Source organism: Mastigoproctus giganteus, chromosome 9, assembly GCF_048544385.1.
Source record: "Mastigoproctus giganteus isolate SK-2022 chromosome 9, ASM4854438v1, whole genome shotgun sequence".
Classification (NCBI taxonomy): Eukaryota; Metazoa; Arthropoda; class Arachnida; order Uropygi; family Thelyphonidae; genus Mastigoproctus; species Mastigoproctus giganteus.
In genome coordinates, this window is record NC_143583.1 from 218,966,390 (window position 1) to 218,991,993 (window position 25,604).

Sequence of the window (25,604 nt, forward strand, 5' to 3'; positions counted from 1 at the left end):
AGGATTTTTGCCAGTATCATCAAGGATACTCTAAGGGTTCAGGGGAAACTGCTAATTAGGGTGGAGAAGTCTAATTCAGATCTGTATTTATCTGATATGGGTCAAACTAATGCTTGCACTAACCTCATGAATTGCTGTTTGTTGCCAAAACAGCTGATGTCGATAAGATGTTCTGAGGGAAACAATGTTTCAAATGAGGGGCAAGACAAAGCTTGGGATACAAACCTAAGATACAAACCAAACAAACTTCAAGGGGTGTGTCAGGGTATTATTAACTATAACAGATTTCTTAGTCTCAACTTGTTAATTGTCTGCGTTAATGTCAAAAGTTGTTGTCAATAAAATGGCTGAATTTGAACTCCTGATTTTTTTTTTTTTTTTTATGAAAACCCCAAACACGAAAGGTATCAAAACCTATAGTACTTAGTACCGTGCATGGGTTGAAGGAGAAGTATGGGGGATGCCGGAAACTTTGCTCTAGAGACTAAACATGGGTTTCACCACTTCAAGCCTCCAATAAGCAAAGTGGTGGTATTTCACCGGTTGATGAAAGTCATCTGCCATCTGAAGATTAGGACTATTGTCCATATAATAGGGCTAACAGAAACATGATGCCACCTGGAAATTGGTGAAGACAAGTTCCACTATGGTATGTATAATGTATTTAGGAAAGACACAATTCTTATCAAAAGTAGACAGTGCAAAAAAATCTTTTACTGAGTCTGAAGTTACAACTGCCAGCACAGAATCTGTGTGGTGTGAATTAGTCGGAAGCAAAGGAACAATGAAAAGATTGTGAAGAATATAACAAGAGACTTTATATGCAGATAGAATCAGCAAGCAAGTGTAATTGTCTCATCATGGGTGACTTTAATCTGCCCCGGATGGATAAGTAGGAGGGGTAACTCAGGATGGGAAAAAACTATTTTAAATAAACTAGATGATTATTATTTGTACCAGCACGTTAGAGAAGGTACTAGCGGTGAGAATATTCTTGAATCAGATGACATCACTGGGCTTAAAGTACAGGAACCATTGTCAGGAAGTGACTATGCAATCATCAGTTGGAAGATGAAAAAAGATGTTGCAGCAGTTAAAGGTAAAGGCACAGCTTTTAATTTCACAAGAGGAAACTTTGATAGTTTCAGGTGCATTATGGCTTCCGTGGATTGGGCAGATTGCCGAGGGAGGAATAGCGAATACATTTGAATTATGGAATAGGCCAAGACTGCATATGAGAAAGCATTGGCTAAGAGAGAGCAAAGAATGGTGACAATACAATGAAGAACAAAGCTAATCACATTGGACCCTTGTACACTGGGTGCATGGAAAGCTGATGTTGTGGATGAATTCAATAAGTACTTTGTATTGGTCTTTACTGACAAAAGCCCTTTCATACTAAGAGTAGGCTGTGCAAGTCAGACCGAGCCTTATGAAATTAGTGATGTCGTAATTACAGATGACTGTTTATTGCTATGTTTGTTTATTGGTTTTTAGGAGCACTAGCAACTAGGGCCATATTGCTCCGGGATATGCGGTGGTCATTCCTTGACCTTTCCGCATCCTCTGTATTTGGTGGTGACGGGCTCGAGTTTATTGCTATAAAAACTTTTTAGCATAGAGGCAAGTAAGGCTCCCAGAGTTGATGGCATATACTCTCTAGTTTTGAAGGAGAGCACGAAGAAGTGTATTGAACCATTGAGGTTAATTATGAGGGCACCCTTGGACTCGGGAGATTCCTTTGGATTAGAGAAGTGCTGATATATCACCAATACATAAAAGTGGTTCTAATAGCTAAATTGGTAACTGCAGATTGCATAGTCTGATTTCAGTAATCAAAAATATCAATCCAGGGACATTTAGATAGATATAGATTTTAAAGACACAACATGCATTTGTTAAGGGAAAATAACATTTAACTAACTTATAAGCAATTTTCACGTAGGTACTCGTGAGCTGGATTTAGAGAACACATTGTTCTCTAAATCCAACTAAACTATGTGTTGACACACATAGTTTAGCTGGATTTTAGTAAAGCATTTGACTCGGTCCCTCATGAGAGGTTACTGTATAAACTTGAACAGGTGGGGTCTACTGGAAAGATTCTAAGACAGACTGCTGGGTGGCTGCAAGACAGAAGGCAGAAGATTGTGATTAATGGATATTCTTCAGATTGGTGTAACATCAGGAGTGCAATACCTCAAGGATTGGTTCTTGGACCACTGTTTTTTCTCATTTTCATAAATGACATCGATGAAGGGATAGAAGGCATTATTTCAAAATTTGCAGATGTAAATTTTGGCAGACCATTAATGATCAGTGCCAAGCAGTACTCCTTCAGGATGACTTGAACAGACTTCAAAGATGGTCAGAAGAAAAGTGACTATGTTTTAATGCAAGATCTTAACACTTGGGGAACAGCAATCCCTAAATATATTATACACTTAGTGGGGAAGAATTAAAAACAGTGGGGGAGGTAAGGGATCTGGGATTAACAATACAGGGAGTTACATACAAAGATTTCTGACCAGTGTAAACAGATAGCCAGGAAGGCCCATGGTGTCCAATCAATGATTTATCGAATTGGATGCACTTCCTTAGATTTTATATGTTTCTTAACTAACAGCCTAATCCCTCCTCCCTTCCTGTCCTGTCTATCCTTCCTGTACACATTGTACTCCCCAAATTCCATTTCTGCACTGCTTACATCTGTGTGACACCACATCTCTGATATACCAACAATATCTGCCTTTGATGTCTTGACTAGCACTTCAAGCTCATCAAATTTATTAACTATACTCCTAGCATTGGTGTACATGCATGTATACATGCACCTGTTCCTACTCTTGGTTACCCTAACTCAGCCCGTGTATTTACTTGTTCTACTATGACTCCTGGAAATCTCCATTACCTTGCTTTCCAGGTTGCTGCCCATTCTAATAGAAGCAGTTCAAGAATTCCTTTTTCCTCTGCCTGCGGCCACTGTTAACCTTTTAGTCTGTGTATCTCCCCATGCTAGCAGTTTTCCGACCCACCTAACACTGCTTTGACAGAATCAGCAAATATTCTTGAACCCTTTCTGTTTAAGTGTATCCCATCCCTGTAGAAGCAGTTTCTCCTGTCAACAAGCACAGACCAGGCTGAAAAAAAATTTACACCTTGAGCCTTGCACAATCTCTCCAGGGTCGAATTTATCGACAAGGCTCTCATCATATACTCCCTCCTATCGTGTCTGGGCAGAATTGCAGACACTTTCACATTCAACCCTAACTCGCGACTTTTTTTCAACATTGACCTGTTGTTGTTGTTTGTTTGTTATTTGGGTTTTAGGAGCATTAGCAACTAAGGCCATATTGCTCCGGGATATGCGGTGGTCATTCCCTGACCTTTCCGCATCCTCCGTATTTGGTGGTGACGGGCTCGAACTCCGGTATAATCAAGAAGCGTGTGCTACGCACTGCTGCTCCTTCCCACCTGGCTACGAGGCGCCTAATATTTAACCTGTACTTGTGTAAATCTGCAGATCGCTTACTCTTAATGTCACTAGTTCCAACATGTACAATAACATCATCTTTTGTTCTCTTAAAAGATGATATCTATTCTACAACGTCATCAACTTTTGCTCCTGGCAGACATACCTTCCACCTATCCTTCTTGCATAGTATATTCTCCATCTCCCTGACAATAGAATCACCAACAATAACTAGTTCCTTTGGGACCAATGCATTCAGCCTTGGAGATTGCCTCTGTTTTGCCTGATGTACAGGAGTGAGCTCTGTCGTTGAGCTGGGCAGCTGAGAGGTTGATAGGCTCCTCAAATTAATTTCTTCAAGGGCATTTACCCTACACCTCAAGCTCTCCTACCCATAAGAATGCTGAGTTGGCGGCTAATTTCTTGACACTTTAGATACCTAGCACACACAAAGGCATTCTCCTTTCCTAGATCATGTCCTGTTTTAGAAAGGTCGGCAAACATTTCATATTTTGCACATTTTTTGAGAACTCTGAATTTTAAATTGTGGGATTTAATATTAAAATTTATCCTACTTAAAATTTAAAAAAATAATAATTCTTAACCTTAAAATTAATTTTAAATTCTTAATTTGGGTGATTTAAGAATTTAAAATATAAAATTAAAATTAACCTGTTTCAGGAGGTGAATACATAACACAAGGTCTGTCTGACCAAGTAGTCATCATGACCGCTTGGTCAGAAGAGTTTACAATAACCATTTCAGCAATGAATACTTCGTTAAGAATATTTAGTGATGCAGGCTTGAACCATGTTTTACTCAAATATATATGTGCTTTCTACTATCACACTTAGCCATCGTGCACGAGCCTAATCTGGTGAAATCTTGAAGGAATTAGGGTTTTGCATCAAAACTGTTCTGGGGCATCTGACCAAAATGTTAATAATAATTTGGTAATGGCATCCAATCTATTGATAATTCTAAAAATAACATCAGGTAAAAATACTTTCAGCTAGTAGATGTCTTTTTATTTTTTTTGCAACTACCAGTGTTCCTTGGCAGATCACATTCTAAATAATTAACAGAAACATCTAATGAGGTTACTAATACCAAGGCATAAGGTCTGTAAAAGACCTGCTGAATTGTACTAGATAAAATTAGTAGTGTTTAAGAAATGAGCCAAGGAACTACTTTAAAAAGTTGTGGGGGTAAGGGGTCATAGCACTATGGGTTTCCTGCTTACTGATAAGAGAAACACATCTCATTTGTTGTCAGGAAAATAAATAAAGAAAAGCCAAAAATCTCAAATAGCCTAAAGCAATTAATGACTAATGGGACTTTGTGCCAGTATTGACATCAATCAAGTTTCTGAAAATGAAGCAACAAACAAAGACTACTAGCAGTATTTTTTCAGAAATTCCTTTGATTGACCATAACAACCAAAGATGGCTCAGAGGAAAGATCACAGACTTCACATTAATATCAATCTGCCACAAAGGTAGTCAGTTCATTCCAGAAATACACAACTTACATTGACTCACTACAGAAATCCACGAGGAATACATTTTGTAGCACTCAATAAGATGAATGGCAACATGCATGATGTTTCATACCAACTCTACAAATATGGTGTTTGGTATGACCAGGCTTTCATACTTAGTTGGCTTAGAGATTTATTTGCAAATGTAGATTTTAAATTTTAAGAGGTTTCTGTACTATCACACTTAATATAAAAACAACAATGTGTTTATGCCAGATTTCAAAAATAATTTGGCATAAACATGTTGCTGTATTTATATAATAGAAATTTATAATATAATTCAAAAATAAGTAGCCTGTAAAAAAACAAAAAAAAAAAAAAAACAAATCACTTATAACTGGGCTAAGATTATGGCTTTGCACCATAGGCCAACATGCAATTATTGCCAACTATGTCTCATTGATAAGATGCCCATATATTCTTTGGCATTCCATTTTCCTCAAGTACATTTGAGTCCATGAACCTGATAATCAGACCTTGTGTCCAAAAACTGCTAAATAACAGTCACGTGCAATATCAAAATTATACGGAAAATTCAGTAAAAATAACAGAAGCAATTATATATATGAGCATCTTGTATATAGATTCATTGGAAGTTTTTGATTCACATACCCAGGACTTTACTATTAAGGAACCTGAAGTTTCATGGTCTCATTAGAGCGGAATGGCTAAATGAATTAAACCAAAACTGAAAATCCATTATAACCAGTTGGCTATAGCATACCTAACTTCTGTAAAAACATTAGAACAATCTACTCAAATGATTGTACACAATTCAAAGTAAGCATGCAACTAATTCTAAGGTACTGAAATGTCAATCAATTTAAAATTAACTTTCAAAAAAATCTCTTATATACAGATTAACATAAAAATATAATAATACATAATTATAATATAAATAATGAAACACTAGAACAACAAAATATTAAAGATTTATGTATACATTTAAATAATCATGCATATAAAGGAGTAAACAAATTACAAAAAAAAGCAGCAGGAAATTAAGGTGGTTAATAATGATTATGAGAGATTTTACTCTAAACTTCATATATGACAAAAAATCTATAAAACCCAAGAATTACCAAATTAGAACATTTATAAACGTCTCCTTGAGTATTACCAGTAAACTAACACTGAATGATACACTTATCTTAATTTATTAACATTGATAGGAAAAGAAGATCACATAGGTTCTCAGCTTCTTTAATAAATTGATTTATATAACCTATTTATGTTGTTATGGGGGTTTGATGGCATAAGCTACTGTGGCTATAATGCACATAACCTATTTATATTCATAGCAATGAGCAAACTAGTTTGATATTTACAGAAGGTAGATGTAAGTAGGTGGTAGATAGTAGTTTAAAGAGGGCAAAGAGGATATAGACATGACATGAGAAAACATGCCACGAAACAAAAAAGTCCCAAGTCTATTAATCTTCAGAGTGACATGTTTACTATTGCCATTTTAATTTTGGGATAAAAAAACCCACCAAATCTCAAAAGGCCTCTGATAGTAGGCAAAAGCAAAGTTTGAAGACAGGAAAGAAGAGACAGTCGTGATAAAAGAAAACATGGCATGAAATAGAAGAGAGCAGACTCGAATGATCTCAGTTTTTCTCCGACCATGGAGACAGAAAACAGGTCTCAAACCACAGTTTCAACATTGGGTCTCATCAGTGGGTAAGTAGATAATACCAGAAAAATCTAAACCATCCAGTACATGATATATCTACGTCATGTGAGATGCAAGATGGTAGAGGAGACTAAAAAAACCATGTAAATTTAGGGCATAACGCCTTATGCTATAAGAGATATAAAACATTGTGAAAATAGGGCACAGCCTATTTATGTACACAGCAATGAGAAAATTAGGTTTATGAACTTATTTTTGCTATTTTCTTAAATATATACTATTTTCTTATCAACATCAATGAAGCATGAAGTATGACTTTAAAAATTTTAGAATAGTAAGAAAAAGCCTACTTATATAGGAAAAATAAATAAAGAGGAAAAGAAGGTAAACATCAAAAGGCTTGGTCTGGTTTGGTTTGGTTTTTATTGGCACATTAGCAACTAAGGCTATAATGCGCCAAGACCAGGTAATATATAAAAATTTAACCTCGTGACCTAATTAGTTAGGCCACCATGTCCAGATATATAATAACAAATATATAAAAAAGATAAATCAATAAAAGAAATAACAATAACATATAAATTTTAAATACGAGTAAAAACCTTTATTAATTTAAAAAAGCTAAAAACAGCAGACACATTGTCATTGTCGGATAAAATCTGATTGAGTGTATACGGCTCAGTCAGATGATTAAAAGCGGTAAAACGGATATTGCTAAAATCTGGACAATCAACTAAAATGTGTCTGATTGATAAAATTGTGCCACAGGACACACACACATAGGAGGGTCATCAGCCCTCAGCAAAAACGAATGAGTAAAATGACTATGTCCTATGGGGGTCCGGGCTAGAACAACTTCCTCCTTACGATTCCTGCACAGACTAGACTGCCACGGTTCAATTACAGGCTTTATATGTTTTAATTTATTCACAGTCTGTCTATTCCATGAATCCTGCCATTGGGAGTGTATCTTCTGGTGTATTATTTGCCTGCAGTTTGTATAGGGGACTGACAGGCAGCGATTATTATTGGAAATTGCTGATTTGGCTGCAGTGTCAGCCAAATCATTTCCCCTAATCCCAATGTGGCTAGGAATCCAGCAGAAGTGGATATCATATTCACGTTCATGGAGAAAGTGAATCTTCTGCTGAATACAAGACAGAACCAGATAAGGGTTATATCTCACAGATATTAAAGCCTGTAACACACTGAGAGAGTCGGAATATAAAATGAACCGTTGGTATTGGCATTTACTAATGTGATCAAGGCTAACTCTATAGCATGCAGCTCTGCAGTAAATATGCTGCATTCAGAGGGAATCTGCTCCGATGGTGGTGTCTGTAAAGACAGCAGCAGATCCCACATATGATTCCGACTTCGAACCGTCTGTGTAAACTGGCGCGAAGTCAGAATGTTCAGCTCGGTGTGTTGAATAAAGCTGGAGGTAGACCGATGATGATGGAGTGTTCGACTTTCCCAAATTTCCAAGGGACAAGTCACATGCCAGGACATGAGTATGCCAGGGTGGAAGGGGTTGCTTTGGTGTTTGGGCAACCTTGTCTACCTTGATATTAAGTTCTTTGAGTAGCTCTTGGAGACGAATACCAAAAGGGCGATTGGCAGTCTTACGGGTATTATACAAATTTTTCCATCATGGCTCAAAAACGAATGGCCATGTAGGATGGTCTGGCAGGGATTTCAGTTTTAAAGCATACTTTAGAGACAACTGCTTACGTCGAAGTGATAACGGCGGTTCATTTGCTTCGACGTATAAGCTCTGGGCAGGAGATGTTCGATATGCTCCAATAGCGGTACGGATAGCCAGATGATGGACAGGATCCAGCCAATGAAGTACACTGTCTCTGGCCAAATTGTATACCAGGGACCAGTAATCTAGTCTGGATCGTACAGGTGCACGGTAGATGCGTAGTAGGGTGCATCGATCCGCACCCCAAGATGTAGAAGAAAGAGAACACAGAATATTCAGCCCTCTTGGGCACTTTGTGCGTAGTTGATGGATGTGATCCAGAAAGGTCAGCTTTCTATCAAATACGAGTCCCAAGAATTTTGTGTCCGCTGCTACTGGAATAGCATTTTGTCCGAGCCTTAATTCAGGTTCAGGATGAAGATTATGCTTACGACAAAAATGTACGCAAACGGTCTTCTCCGGCGAGAACCTGAAGCCATTAGCAAGTGCCCAGCAATTAAGGCGATCAATGATTTTTTGCAGTTGTCTTTCAATAACCCTCATGTTGCATGACTGACAAAATATGCTAAAGTCATCAACATAGAGAGCACTGTTTATGGTTCGAGGAAGTTGTTCTGTGATGGAATTTACACTGATGGCAAAAAGTGTGACACTTAAAACTGATCCTTGTGGTACTCCCTCCTCTTGGCTAAAGGAACAAGAGAGTGAGGATCCCACACGAACTTGGAAAGATCGATTGGCTAGAAAGTTTTTAATAAAAATGGGGAGTTGCCCCCCAAGACCAAGGCTATGTAGATCTTTTAAGATGCCAAATCTCCAAGTTGTGTCATACGCTTTCTCCATATCAAAGAACACTGACACCAAGTGTTCGCGTTTTAGGAAAGCATCCCAAATGGATGTTTCCAGTCTAATAAGTGGTCCAAAGTGGACCGGTTCCTTCGGAAGCCGCACTGGATATTGGAGAGAAACTCATTTGATTCTAAATACCATATTAAACGAAAATTAACCATTCTCTCGAGGATTTTGCACAGACAGCTAGTCAGAACAATAGGACGATAATTTCTAGTGACTTTTGGATCCTTTCCTGGCTTAGCAAAGGCAAGGATGGTTGCCTTGCGCCAGGAATCCGGAAACTGGCCTTCAATAAAGATTCTGTTATATAGAAGGAGTAGATAATCCATAGATTTTGGTGAAAGATGCTTAATCATTTCATAATGGATGCCATCTGGTCCAACAGCACTTGCTTTGGAAAGAGTACGAGCTCTTTTCAGTTCCTGTATAGTGAAGGACCCGTTGTAGGGATAGATGCTCTTAGACTTAAAATTAAGTGCTTGTTTTTCGATTTTATGTATCAGGACCAGGAACTCTGGGGAATACGAACATGTTGCAGAGATGTGAGAGAATGTTTCCCCAAGGGAATTGGCTATTGCAGTTGGCTCTGTAATAGTGCATCCATTATAATCTAGGATTGAAGAAGGGTGGGATGTATATTTTCCCTTCATTTTCCGGATTTTATCCCAGACCAAATTAGTACTAGTGGACTGAGTAATTGATGAAGTAAAATGGATCCACGATTCCTTTTGACTCTGACGGCGGATATAGCGTGCTTTGGCTGGTGCGTGTTTAAAGGCTATAAGGTTGGTTGTGGTAGGATATCGGCGGAATACCCACCACGCTTGGTTTTGAGCCTTTTCTGCTGTTGTGCATTGTGAATTTCACCAAGGTTTGGGAAATGCTGGAAGCCGGGCAGATGTTTTTGGAACAGCATTCGCAGCTGCTTGGATGATAATTTCTGTGATGTACGTTACTGCATCATTGATGGGCTCCTGACTGACGGTACTGTGGTCAAAATTTTCCTGATGTTGGAAGGCAGTCCAGTCAGCCTGATCAATCTTCCACCGTGGTAACCTGAAAGGAAGACACGGTCTCCCACTGTGTAACGAGGTTATCACAGGGAAGTGATCACTTCCGTATGGGTTCTCCTCCACTTCCCAAGTGAGTGAAGGGAGTAGAGAGGGGGAGCAGATAGAGAGATCAATAGCAGAACAAGTACGGGTAGGCATGTGGAAGAAGGTGATTGTTCCAGTATTTAAAAAGGAAAGGTCATTGTTATTTAGCATACACTCTATGACTCGTCCCCTTCCGTTGATGTTAGCACTACTCCACAGGGTATTATGTCCATTAAAATCCCCGAGAAGTAAGAAAGGGGGAAGCAACTGCGTTACAAGATCATCAAGATCTTTCTGGAAGATATCAGTCCCAGGTGGCAAATAAATAGAGCACACAGTTAATAAAAAAAACACTGTAAGGCAAATTGCAACAGCCTCTATGCTAGGTGTAATTAGCATGGGCTGAACTGGGGTCTTGTTGCCCACAAGGATAGCCACTCCTCCATGAGCAGGACCATCCGCAATTCTGTCCTTACGAAAAAAAATGTTATGTTATGCATGGTGGGGTTATCATTTGCCTTTAGATAAGTCTCCTGCAAGCAAAAGCAAACTGGCTTCTGCTTTTGCAGGAGTGCCTTGATGTCATCTGTATTTCGCCGGAATCCACGACAATTCCATTGTAGGAATTTAGCCATTATTTTGGCTTCGTGGGTCCATCAGGCGGCTTCCGAGGTGCTGAGGGCTTACTTTTGTCAGTCTTCAATTTATCTTTTTTGGGGAAGAATGGACGCTGTCCCGTGTCCATTTCTTCCTCCGCAAAGAGGTCCAAGACTGACTCATCCGGGACCTCCTTGTCCTCTATATCGATTGTTTCTGTTATTATTGGTTGCTCTTCTTTACCACTTGGTTTTGATAGTGGTGGAGCACTAGGAGGTACAGATATAGGAGTGGCAGCAGCTTGTGTTTTTTTTTGGTGGGCTTTTGTGAACTCAATAAATAGCGTGCAATCGGAGTGAATGACTCTCTTGGTTGTACAGTCATCTCAGTTTGTGCCCCTATAGTGCACTTAGCAGAAACCTTCTGAGTATATGAAGGTTTCCCGCTATTTATTGGTTGGATACGTTTTCTGGCCTCTGGGTAGGAGATATTCAGCTCTGTTTTCAATTTTTGGATTTTTTTTTCATCCTTCCACTGCTTGGCATGCTCTAGAGTATGCGGGGTGCTCTCCTTGGCAGTTGACACAGGTCAGTTTTGAAGCTTAACATTCCTTGCTCTCATGGTCTTTAACACCACATCGAGCACAGGCAGGGTTACCACGATAAGATGTTTGTGAGTGGCCGTATTTTTGGCATCTAAAACACTGCAGTGGGTTTGGGATATAAATCCTCACTGGGCAGTTTAGATAGCCTGCCTTGATGGAACTTGGAGGCCATGGGGTGTTAAACGTGAGGATAAGAACTCGGGAAGGGACGAGATTCCCATCCTTTCTCATTGATATTCTTTTGACAGCCGTCACTCCTTGTTCTTTCAATTCAGAGCAGATCTCTTCTTCAGAAACATGAAGAAGGTCCCACTCCGAAATGTTTTTTGTTTTGTTATGTTATTTGGTTTTTAGGAGCATTAGCAACTAAGGCCATATTGCTCCGGGATATGCGGTGGTCATTCCCTGACCTTTCTGCATCCTCCGTATTTGGTGGTGATGGGCTCGAAGCCCGGTCTAATCAAGAAGCGTGTGCTATGCACTCCTGCTGCTGCTCCTTCCCACCTGGCTACGGAGGCGCTTCACTCTGAAATGACTCCTCGTGAAGAGTTCAAAGTTTTGTGGGGGGTTATGATGATAGGTATTCCCCCTATTGATGTGGCTTTCAGGATTTTTTCCGCCTATTTCACAGTTGTAGCTTAGACCAAAAGGTCGCCAGAACGCAGTCGTTTTACAGATTTGGGTGATCCTACCAACCCTTCTAATCCTTTCTGGATAAAGAAGGGTGACATTTTCCCAATTGACTGCTCTCCAGACGAATGGAGAATGAGGAAAAGCGGTGTTACAGATGGTGTTTTATCCTCGGTTCTGGCTCTTTTGACAGAGGTGTTGTCAGTGTTATCACCAGAAGAAGTAGAATTTAAATTACTCATATGAGTAAGATAAAAATTTCAGATGCCCTAAAATAAAGTACCTCACCCACCACGGAGCCCTACGAGGGGACGCCCACTCGTGAACTAGCAGGTACTGTGTACACGAATGGGACGCCAAGTTAGCTTAGAGGCACCATACCCACGTTTCCAATAAGCCTTGATCCCATCCCAGGACCAAAGGGAGGGAGACTTATTGGAACGCAGTTGAATATAGCAGTAAGAACCACCCGCCAATTGATCCCAGTCGGGCTGGTCCGGGGACCACCCGTCTTGTTGAAGCAGGGGCCAAAGTGGTGTATTAAGGCAGGGCCCCTTAACCACAAGGATCCCCCTTTCCAAATTCCATGGGTCGCGGTGCACGGCTGCACACGCCGGATTCCAACGATGTAACCCTGGAAGAACCAAGGTATGGGCATTAGAGCCCAGTGATGCTAATCTGGAAAACCAGCAGCAACACTGGGAGGTCCCCTCACCACGTACAGGTGCCCACGTCGAGGGGCATCAAAAGGCAGTGAAATGGTAGTATGTCTTTCTGCACATTTATGGTTTCCAAAAATGAAAATTTCATTTCACTTCTGAAATGAAATTTTTCAGAAGTGAAAAGTCCAGAATGCAGCTGAGACAATATGCCTCCATGACTGGCTAAAGCAGTCACAAAATGAAATGAAAATTTAAAGAGAAAGTTAAACAAAAGTTGCATATTGAAGAATAAATGAAAATACCAGAGAAAAGTAGAACAGGAATTAAGCTGCCAATGCCCCATCTTGTCAAGGGGAAGTTACAAAGTACTCCAGAGGATGAGTATAGAGTTTCAATACCTCCCCCCCCCTCAACCCAGAAGAGTCTGATTTCAGTGGCTGTAGCCTCAACACTACACAACCAGTAAGCAAACACAGTACTGACCATGAAAAAATGAAATAGAAATTAGGCAAACAGAAAACTAATATTTAAAGACAGTGTCCTCCAGTGAGAATAAAACACTTGACATGTCAAACATAAAATAGTAAAGGTTATTCTATTACAAAAGTATGATTACATTGAAATGAAATTAATTTTGAATAAAAAGAAACCAAGAGATACATAATTTAGAATATATATTGAAAATAACAAATTCTAAATGTGCTATTTCCAAGTTCATGAGCTAGTTTGTTCATGTTAAGTTCATTTGCTAATTACCTATTTATAATAGGTAATTAATTAAAAATGTTCTTTAAGTTCACAATGCAATTCAAATATATAATTACTGAAATGTAATATTACCTGGATAATCACGAGATGGTGATGTTCGTGAAGGACTATTTGGAGATTTTCTTACTGGACTCCCATGCCTCTGATAAGGAATTACACCCTGGAGCATGGAATCATAGTTATTTCCAAGGCTGTTTACTTTATCAATAGATGGAGAGTAATCAGCATGTTCCTTAATCAGAGACTTAAGAAAGTGAAAACAGAAAAAAGAACATTATCATCATTTTATAAGAATTAGAAATTAATCACAAATTGATAAAGCACAATATTGAAATAACACAGCTTGTTACATCAGAGTTTCAAATAAACCACAGCCCCCCCCCCCCCTTTTTTTGCTTTGTCTCAATTACAAAATATACTAAAACATCAAAACAGCATATTTAGTGTTGTCTGTTCACAGCAGCTTTAAATGTCAATGGATGAATATTCTTTGATTATTTTTATTATTTTTATTTTTTCTGGTCAAACATAAAACTGTGAAAGTTGCTTCTTGATGGTTTAAAAAGATGAGTCTAAAAATAGCCATCATTTGTTTGGAGTTAATTAATACATTATGTAAAAATGTGCAGGGCTGAGAAGCTACATAAGTTTTCCATAATTACTATATATATATATATATAGAAACACAAGCTAATGAACTTTCCCATGCAAAATTTAATTACTGAAATATTTAAAAACATATATAAACAATGTAATTTCACAGTACTGTGTGTGTGTGTGTGTGTGTGTGTGTGTGTGTGTGTGTGTGTGTGTGTGTGTGTGTGTGTGTGTGTGTGAGAGATAAAGCAGCATTTCACTTCAGTAGTAAAGTGAGGTTCCATAATATACACATTGGGGCCCTAAAAACCTATATCATAAAAACCTATGTAGCATAAACAGGATTAGCTGAAAATTAACATCTCTTGTGCCAACTCACAACAGAAAATTAGCGGCCCATTTTTCTTTGTGGAAAACATGATGACCAGGATTATCTATCCTGGTGATCTGGACATGCAGATAAACTGGCTTTTCCTCAGACAACTGTATTTTCTAGCAGGACTGTGGTTTCTCTCAATTTCATTGTGTCTAGTTATTAAACTATTAGCCTGAGTATCCCCCAGCTAGCAGTTTTCCAATAAACCATCAGCAAATATTTTTACATAGAAATAGCATCAGCATAGGCACATAATGTAAGAAAGCAAGCTTATATAGCATTAGCCAAAAAAAAAAAAAAAAAAAAAAAAAAATAGAAATGGTTCACTTGAAAAGTAATAACCAAGTTGTCTTTTTGTTCTTTTAGAATCACAGTAGTCAGGTAAACTGAAATGGAGGAAAGTGAGAACCTACACTTTCCCGTAAAAGTAAGTACTTCGATCTGCACAGAGTGAAATATTTCTTTAATTTCTTGAAGAAATAGACAATTCAGATTGGATAATTTTTCTGATTGAAAAATTATAAACAACAATGAAAAATGGAACAATATTGCTCATGTAAGTTTTATTTCACTAAATGTTTATCTAGTAACCTTTGAGCTTTAATATGTTATTACACTTCAACTTCACACACATTCACTGTCTCCCAATGAAGAGGACCTCGCATTTTCTCAACCGGCTTGCTTCTCAGGCATTTTTGCCTCCAGGGAATGGACGACTAGTGGTGGTGTAGGCATTCTTTTCAACACACAAAAATTCTCACTTACTATCTTAGCCACTCTAAAAACAGAACTGTTTGAAGCTGCAAGAGCCTCACTCAGCATCCATGGTCACAGATGTGACATGTGCACAGTCTACATCTCCTCACCCACACGTTAAGAACACTTTACAAGAGGTCTCCAAATGGATCATTAATCAATGCCACCCCAAAGAAACATTACTTGTGTGTGGAGACTTTATTATTAGCTCAGGCCAACACAGTCTTTGCAGAATGTTATCTTCTAATCTGGGTACAGTAGGTCTGACCCTCCAGAATTTTTCCCCTACCAGAGGCACTAATCTGTTACACCTAATACCTTCACCGTTGATGGCCAGCCTGAAACAGCCTTCATGTCAGATGATCTACCAGTAGCCCTCATTCTTCCAATCACTTCCAAGACATCCTGGCTACATCAGGCACCAGTTAAGAAGACAGTGATTAGTCCTTCACTCCTCAATACATGGAAATGTTGCTTCTCAGGATCAATTTTTTCTTGGGAAGCCTTAAACCAATATCACCCACAGCTTGAGCTGTACTTTCTTACTTGCTGCCTGCAGTCTATTGCTCGAACTGCAGTATCAGAAACAGTTTCGATCTCGTGTCAGAGCAAAATGTGGTGGACCCCCACAGCTCAGCCTTGAATTTCAGAATAAACAAAGGCTACATGCAAAATGGAAAGCAACATCAGATCCACTAGACAAGATTGCATACTCAAAGAGCCCGTGCCCAGTTCAATAGAAGCAAACCTAAAGCCATGAAAGCCTACATTGACTAAACAATCAAGATCAGGAAGGCACCGTTTAAGGCAAGGCATGATGAATTCCCTCAACAACTTAATCCGATCGAATGGCTAGACTACACCATAAGATTTAAGCCAAAGTCAGCATCAGACCTTAAGAGCATTCACAACAGTTGTCAGTGAGATGTCCTCGCTTCCATCACCATTACAAAAAGAGAGCTTATTCAGGCCATCAATGATATCCCACCAACGTCTTGCACCGGATATGATGGGGTCCCACAATTCATCCTTAAAAGAGTTATTGTTTTCATTATTGATGCAGTCCTAGGAATCCTTAATGGAATCATCACAACGCAAAGTTTGCCAATAGCGTGGAACCAATATATTGTCTGGCCAATCCCCAAAACACAAGGAGCAACCACAGTTTCACCATTCAGGCCAATAATGAAAGCCTCATGTCTCCTAAAAGTCATGGAGAAGTGCCTTCTTCCGATTCTAACCAACCAGGTTCTGCCATGTGAATCGTCATTCATTCGCAATGCCTTGAAACGCAGGTCCACCATTACTAACCTGCTGGCAACCACCAACACAATTCTGGGAGCTCTACACGATAGGGCTGAGATGGCAATTGTTTATCTGGATATCCAGTCAGCATCCGACAGCATAGACATCCAGCCCCTCCTGCAACTTTGCAAGGAGGGATACCAGATTAAAGGTAATAAACTGGAATCCTTGAAGTCGTTATTTACAACCAAGGTCCTTCATCTGACTGTGAATAAAAAAAATCATTCACAAGGAAAGTTTGTGTAGGGGTCCTCCAGGGTGGAGTTCTTTCGGGGCTCCTCTTTACGGCTGCCATCCACCCATTCCTATGCCAGCAAACAGAATTTACCAGTTATGCAAACAACTTGAAGCTCCTCTATCGGATCAACAGGACCGCTGACCTGATTCTGCTTCCGAAACCATCACTAACAGCCTTAAGAATCTGATTACATACATAGCACAGTTTTCTCTTAAGATAAATCCAAACAAATCTGCACAAATGGTGGTTTCACTTAAACCAAACCGAACGCAACCAAACCTGGAAATCCATGGAACCCCATCACCCAAGCATGGAGATCTTGGCATTATCTTCGACGCCAAACTCAGTTTGAAACACCATGTTGCAGACATTCACAACCAGGCCTGAATATCCTGATGGCTTGCCAAACAACACATCCTTCATGTCACAGAGCCTGAGTACACGCTCCAATACATATACTGGTTTCTGCAGCCAGTCATCACCTACAGATTGAAAATCTGGGCGTTGGCAACGAAAACCATTGCATCTGAAGAGTACTGGCTTCTTCAATTGCACATCTGCCAAGTTTCTGGCAGATGTGCAATTGGAGGATCCCCCTGAAACCATTCATCCCATCCAAGAATTACGATTTCAAAGAGAGGATGAATACAGCTTCCCCTATCTTTATTGATGGTATTATGTTTTGAAGAACAAATCCACAAGCTCTCCAGCCATTTCTGGTTCAAATACCTATGCAAATGATCAACAATGACATTGTCACCTGGAGAACATCAGCCACAGCAGATTTTCCACACTCTGCAGTCGCTATTGCACTGGCATGTTTCCCCATATGATCTTTAAACCTACGTTCTGTCTCAACAAAATAACACTCTCCACAATCTACACATTTTATCTCATATAGAATTCCACTTGTACCTTTGATAGGTATAGGATCTTTTACCTTTGGCACAACTGTGTGCAGTCTCTGCCCTGATAGCTGCACATCTGAGGAGTCCATAAAATTTTAGAGATCTGCTCTATTAAGCCCAGATCGTAGGGAATATATGCAGTGGCAGTGAGAATGCCTCTCTTCACCAGTGTCCTACTTCACGAATATGTTTGTCCAAAATCTTCTACTGGTAATCACATTTTCGGAGAGCCACTATAATATGTTTAATCTACTCCAATCTATGCTATCCTACGAAGTTCTGCAGTGGGACCCAGCAGTGGGATCCTAACAGTGGGCACCACCACCCAGACATGTTTAAAGACTAAATGCACAAGGTATTTAAAAGACTAAATGCAGTATCATTCTATTCATCATTTGGCATTTCTCATTGTGGAATTAACTTCACAACTGTGATGGCATGTTTGCATTATCAGGGTACGTGCCCACCCACTGATGAGTAAGCAAACAAGCTTCAAAATGCGTCTGGGTAGTGGTGCCCACTGAGAATAAATAATAGTAGCCTCCTCTACCAGAGAAGCATTATTTATTCGAAGTAGTGCAATACCTAGTATCTCATTGTGAAGGTAGCCACAATATGAGATAAAATTAAACGATGTCTTTACACTATGCACGTAGTTAAATTTATGGGTAAACCATGGTGTAGCTACACTGATATTATATAGTTAATTTAAACCCATATTATGCCTTGTGCATTTAAATAGTTCTTTGATATACATGGTAGAACTAGAAAAGCATAATTTGACAGCACCACAAATACTGTCCATACATCATCCTTCTCCGATGAAGAGCAGCAGTGCGTAGCACACGCTTCTTGATTAGACCGGGGTCGAGCCCGTGACCACCAAATACGGAGGATGCGGAAAGGTCAGGGAATGACCACCGCATATCCTCGGAGCAATATGGCCTTAGTTGCTAATGCTCCTAAAAAAAAAAAACCAAACCAAATTCTCCGATGACATACATACTTCACGCTATGCTCAATGAGGATGCATGTGAAGAAGGACACCACATCAAATGACACCATAGCCTCACAGTCTTCAATTACCTGAGCATGTACAAATTCAACAAAGTATCTAGTGTCTTTGATGGTAAAGTTTGATCTACAACAGGAGATATCAATTTTGTTAGTGCATGCATAGGGCTGCCACAAATGACACAATTAGTCTAAGAGGGCTTCTCACCATATGAAGTTTTGCATAAAATCTAGGCAACTGGAATCACACTGCATGCAATGTCCAGTAGGTGTCCTTGGAGATCTTCCTGGCATTCAGCCAACCCTTCAGGATTTTGTTAACTCTTCGTTCTAATTCTACCAGGGAATTCCTACAGGTCATCTTATAAGTTGTCCTCTACATAATACATGGTTTCTGGTTTGCATCATGTATCACACAATAATGGTTTAGTTTTGTAACAAAGGGTTGCTGTTGTTGTTGTTATTACTTGGTTTTTAGGAACATTAGCAACTAAGGCCATATTGCTCCGAGAATATGCGGTGGTCATTCCTTGACCTTTCCGCATCCTCCATATTTGGCGGTGATGGGGTCGAACCCTGGTCTAATCAAGAAGCGTGTGCTACGCACTGCTGCTCCTTCCCACCTGGCTACGGAGGCACCACAAAGGGTTGTGGACAAACCTTTATTGTCAACAAACTTCCATATCACATCTTTAAATTCTTAAACCTTCTAGCTAGTTCAATTTAATTTGATAAACTCTCGCCAGAAATCTGAGGGAGGATATCAAATATTGCACGCTATAATAAATCAGAATTAATCAAACTAGATTATAATGGGGATTACTGTTCTAATTATATAAAAATATTTAAAAAAATGCACTTACCTTAATCTCTAAAGATTGTCGTCTGAGTAATTCTTTATCTATTCCCACAGTTTCCAAACTGTCAACTTTCTTTTCCATACTGGTAAGCCACTCTAAGACTTTTGCCCTGAGAAATTCATATGCAGACAGCTGTTCAGAAAGAAATTTGCTTTGTCTTTGCTTATTGGTAATTGCATCACCAAGTTCTTTCCACTGCTGGTCAAGTACTCTGAGTTTTTCTTTTATCACTATAGTATCAGTCACATCCCTTTTACTAGCCAGATTCTTACCTATTCTAATCATGTCTTCAAAGTCATCCTTCCTGATATTTCTTTGATTCATGGCATCTTCAATTAGAGATCTATATTCCTCAGTTTCAATTTTAGAAATATCATATCCATGTATTTTTTCAAACAGAGTAACTATCCACTCTTCAAACCGAATGGCCATTGTTTCAAAGGTTCCCAGTGTTGTTGAAACCTATAAGGAGAATTATATTATTAAAAGAGTATAATGGTTTAGTTCTGAATATAATACATTGAATAATCACCTTAATATTAGTTAGGTTGTCAAAAATATAAATATTAATATATCTTAGTTTATAGTGACTGCAATAATACTACACCAACTGTTATAAACTTTTATTAAAATAAAATAGTACAATGGAAACTGTATTAAAATTAAGCTGATAATAAAATAAGATACACTGTCTGTACAATAAAATAACATATGGAATATACAATACATTGAAACACAATAGAGATCATGGAATAAAAGCAATAAAACACAACTGTAGCTTTTAGAGGCATCCACCTCCTTTATCAACAGTAAGGCTTAATGTGCAGTACATCCTTAATTATCAGCAGGATCACGGTTCACTGCACGCGTTACCACAGGAGCATGGGCAGTATTCCCCATAAGTGCACTGGAACCATGCCAGGTGGAACAGTTCATCCTGTTCAAGAACCACAGCTTTGAAGAGGAGATGAATACGGATTCCCCTGATTCTATTAATAGTGTTACATTCAGACGAGCAATTCACAAGCTCTCAAGCCACTTGTGGTCCCAATATCTGCGCACAAGGTAGACGTTAACAGCTTCATCAGGAGAGATTTGATGGTTCTATTTGCAAAAATTCTCGGCCACAGCAGATTTCTCATAGTCTGCAGTCTTTATTCTCAGACACAGCAGATTTCTCATAGTCTTTATCTGCAGTCTTTATCGTATTCATTACTCTGTTCATCCATAATCTTTAAACCGGTGTTTTATTTCACCAACATAACATTCCCCACAATCCAGGCATTTTATCTCGTATACGACCCCACTTATGCATTCCATAGGTATGGGATCCTTGACCTTTGACACAACTATACAACCTTCGCCCTAGTAGCTGTACAAAGCATGTCTGGCAATTGCGTAACACCCAAGCAATTTGCTTGGGTAAGTCCGGATAGTAGGAGGGAATGTATGCGATGGCGATGGGTGCAAACAGCTCTCTACATCCATGCCGTGCTTCCCGGATATATTTATTTAAGACCCTGGGGAGGTAGCCACATTTCCTGAGATCTGCTGTGACACATTTGATTTCTTCTTTTCTATCCTCGGAGGTGCTGTAATGGGACCCAGCCCTATCCAGTAAGGCCCTAATGACCCTATTCTTATGATGGTTGTTGTTGAGTTTGTTGGTCCATCAGCAACTGTGGCTATAATGCACTGATTTCTATGTAATATATCTTACTTGTTTGTTTTTATACTGCTAAGATTTCACACAAAGTGGTATTTATCAATTGATTTTAGGAAAACAGAAATGTTATCCATATTCTGATGATCTCCTAAAACATTCTGTAGTGTTAATTGATTGCAATTGCTGAAATGCAACAAGAAAGCAGTTTTTCGTTCTCTCTTAGATATAGTAGGCATTCTATGATGATGTGCTTTACAGTGAGTGGGCATGAACAGTTACTGCATTGTGCAGCATCTTCGTTTCTTAATAGGTAACTGTGAGTGAGGTATGTGTGACTGATACGCAATCTCGCTAGTATAGTTCATCTTTTCTATTTCCTCTCAGACTGAACTGCCACTCTTTGGAATCTTGTTTTATTTCAAAAAGTTTATTATGCATTTGTTTTTCCCACATGCTTTTCCATTGTTGTTCAGAGATCTGTTGTATAATGGATTTATAGTCAACATAAGGGGGTGGGGTCGGGTTTGAAGCACTTTTAGCAGCTAAATCTGCTAAAAGTGCAGATTTAGTGAATTAACTTGTTCATTTCCTGGAATTCCAGCAAAATAATATGTGATGACCACGTCTATGAATTTCTATTAACTGAGCCCAGATTTTCTGTAGCAGCAGATGACTATTAGAGTGCTTACATTGCATACAATTCACTGCACCTAAGGAATCGGTATATATGATGGATTGAGTATATGAAGCTTCTATTATATTCTCCATGGCTAATAGGGTATATCTATATGGTATCTCTGCAACATAAATACTACATTCTAAAGGGAGCTGATTGGCAATGATAGCATCCACCAGGACTACCGCTGTGCCAACTTTACTGTCAGTCTTGGAACCATTTTGTATATAGCTGAATGTACGTAACTTTTAAACTGAGTGGAGTGGGCCAGATATAATTCTCTTAAGTTAATATCAGGAAGATTATTTTTTCCCCATTTCTGAAAATATCTGTCAATGTATCATTGGTATTTGCCATGGCTGGGTTTCCATCCAGCAATATTCATGTTGAGGCTCCAGCTTGTATTTAGAGCTTGGAGCCTAATGCCAGATGGTTTGATAGATTTTGTTATTTGTTATTTGGTTTTTTTAGGAGCATTAGCAACTAAGGCCATATTGCTCTGTGAATACGCAGTGGTCATTCCCTGACCTTTCCGCATCCTCCATATTTGGTGGTGACGGGCTCGAACCCCGGTCTAATCAAGAAGCGTGTGATACACACTACTGCTCCTTCCCACCTGGCTACGGAGACGCCAAAGGTTTGATAGAGGTTTTCCCATTTTGGTGTGAAGAGATATGGCCATATGGGGTGATATGGAAGGCTGCTGATTTTGGATACATAATTCAGTAGTAGAACTTGTCGTCAAAGGTGTAGCAGCAGTTCATGGGCTTCCGTATATCGACTTAAAATTGGAGATGTGCAAAAGGCCCCCAGAGCAACATATCAACTCTGTGGTACTACACTGACAGTGGTAGAGAATGAAAGAGACTTGGGGGTAATTGTGCAGGCAGATATGAAGTTCTCTGACAGTGCAGACTGGCTGCAAGAGTAGCTCATGGTGTCTTATCAATGATATACAGGAATTTTTCTAGCAGGGATAAGGAGGTGATTATTCCCTTGTATAAGGCAATAGTCAGGCCACATCTTGAGTATTGTATACAGGTCTGGAGGCCTCATTTCAAGAAGGATGTAGAGCTTCTGGAACGAGAAGGGCAACAAGGTTAGTGAGTAGAACAAAGGGTTGCTCTTAAGAAGAAAGGCTTAAGTTTTGCAAATTACAGTGTCTGGAGACTAGGCACCGGCGAGGTGATCTGATAGAGGTGAATAAAGTGTTGAATGGTTTGAACATGCTCAATGCTAATGGGATTCTGCGTCTTGCTGAGAATAATCACCTGAGAGGGCATAAATTCAAATTGAGGAAAGACAGATGTAGGATGGATGTCCGGAAATTTGCCTTTAGCCAGCGGGTAGTTGGTCAGTGGAACAGACTTGTATCCCTTGTAGTGGAAGTTGATAGCCTAAATAAATTTAAGGCTCAGAAGGGCAGGTATTTCGAACGAATGGAGGGATGAAGTGGAAGTTTTTTTTTTTTTTTTTTTTTTTTTCCTGGCTGATGCTGCATAAGCTTGCTTTCTTGCATCATATGCCTCTACTAATGCTAATGCTAATAATGAGCTCGAGGAGCTCGTTTGTTCCAAATCTTGACGATAAGGACAAGATTCAGAAAGAACAATGAAATGAGAGGAAGTTTAATTTGGGAAACATAGTGCAGGCAATGCATAACACTAAATGCCTGGCGCCTCCATAGCCAGGTGGGCAGGAGCAGCAGTGCATAGCACACGCTTCTTGATCAGACCGGGGTTTGAGCCCGTGACCACCAAATACAGAGGATGCGGAAAGGTCAGGAAATAACCACCGCATATCCCCGGAACAATATGGCCTTAGCTGCTAATACTCCTAAAAACCAAACAACAACAGCTAAATGCCTAGTGGGCGAGGAGCATTAGCATTAGAATTTTTTATTAGAATAGTAGAATTTTTTTCTATAGTAGAATTCATTAGCATTAGAGTAGTAGAATTTTTTTCAGCCTGGACTGTACTTGTTAACAGGAGAGACTGCTTCTACAGGGATGGGATACACTTAAATAGAAAGGGTGCAAGAATATTTGCTGATGCTATCGAGGCAGTGTTAGGTGGGTCGGAAAACTGCTAGCTTGGGGGGAGACAAAGACCAATAGATTGACAGTAGCCACTGGCAGAGGTGAAAGAGATTCTTGCACTGCTTCTATTAGAATGAGCAGAAGCCTGAAAAACAAGATGCATGGTATTTCAGAGACTGCTGGGAGCCATTGCGGTACAAGTAAACACATGGGTTGTGTTAGGGTAGCTAAGAATAGAAACAGGTGCAGGTATACTTGCGTGTACACCAATGCTAGGAGTTTAGTAAATAAATTTGATGAATTTGAGGTATTGCTCAAAACATCTAAGGCAGATATTGTTGGGATATCAGAGACGTGGTGTCACACAGATATAAGGGATGCAGAACTGCAATTTGGGGAGTACAACATCTACAGAAAGGATAGACAGGATAGGAAGGGGGGAGGGGTTATGCTATTAGTTAAGAAACACATAAAAACCAAGGAAGTGAAGCCAATCGACATCACTGGACAGTGCAGTGTTGAGTCAGTTTGGTGTGACATATGCATTGGGAGATCAAAATTGAGAGTAGGAGTGTGCTATAGGCCTAATGACTCTGATGAGTATAATAAGGAACTGTACAGGGAAATAGAGTGGGCCAGTAAATCAGAGAGTCTTATAATGAGAGATTTTAATTTCCCAGATATTGACTGGAATTTGGGGGCTGGTTACTCACACACTAGCAGGGCTTTTGTGGATTTATTGGATGATTGTTTTCTACATCAGCATGTTCGGGAGGCAACTAGAGGGAGTAATACTCTTGATTTGATTATCAGCAGTGATTCTTCATGCATTAAGAATCTGCAGATAAACGAACCACTAGGTGGCAGTGATCACAGTGTGCTGAAGTGGGATTTACTGAAAGAGGTAACTACCATTAGGTGTAAAGGGAAGGGTTATTGCTTCCGTAAAGGCGACTATGATGGACTGAGACAGTATTTAAATTCTATACAGTGGGACCAACTGATGATGTTACCAACAGCAAATTCAAAATGGGAAGCATTCAAAGAACTTATCTTGGAAGCTACTAGGCTTTACATACCAACTAAGAAATATTGTTCAAGGTTTAGGCCAAAATGGATGTCAGATGAACTAATGAGGCATATGGCAGAGAAGAAAAATGCATGGGATACTTACAAATTAACACATGACACAGAAGCCTATGATAGATACAAGTTGATATGCAACCAAGTTACAAAGGAGGTTAGGCAGGCGAAGGCAGATTACGAGAAATCCTTGGCAAGGGATGCTAAGAAAAACAGCAAAGAGTTCTTTACTTATGTAAACTCTAGAAGGAAGGGGATGAATCAGATTGGTCCACTTGATATTGATGCGTCAACTGTTGATGATCCTGCTCAGGTAGCTAACAAACTAAATGAATATTTTGCATCAACATTCACACATGAGGAGTTATTCAGCAAGGGGAATGCCAGAGGTGTATTCAACTCTAGCAGTAAGCTACAGAATCTTGAAATAACTGGGAGTAAAGTGGAGGAGAAACTGTTGAAGATAAACACAAGAAAGGCACCCGGGGTGGATGGGATCTATCCAGTTATATTAAAGGAG

The 25,604-nt window shown here is 39.4% G+C and overlaps 1 protein-coding gene across 1 annotated transcript in view; it reads right to left on the bottom strand.

Annotated features, from left to right (window-relative positions):
* Positions 1–25,604, bottom strand: part of shot (dystonin-like protein short stop) — a 1,739,701-nt gene that overhangs the window by 990,253 nt on the left and 723,844 nt on the right. Inside the window, exons 35-36 of the mRNA XM_090380932.1 lie at positions 19,624–20,082; positions 13,639–13,810 (exon numbers count right to left, since the gene is read on the bottom strand). Of these exons, the coding sequence (XP_090237058.1) occupies positions 13,639–13,810; positions 19,624–20,082 (631 nt within the window). The remainder of the gene's footprint in view (positions 1–13,638; positions 13,811–19,623; positions 20,083–25,604) is intronic.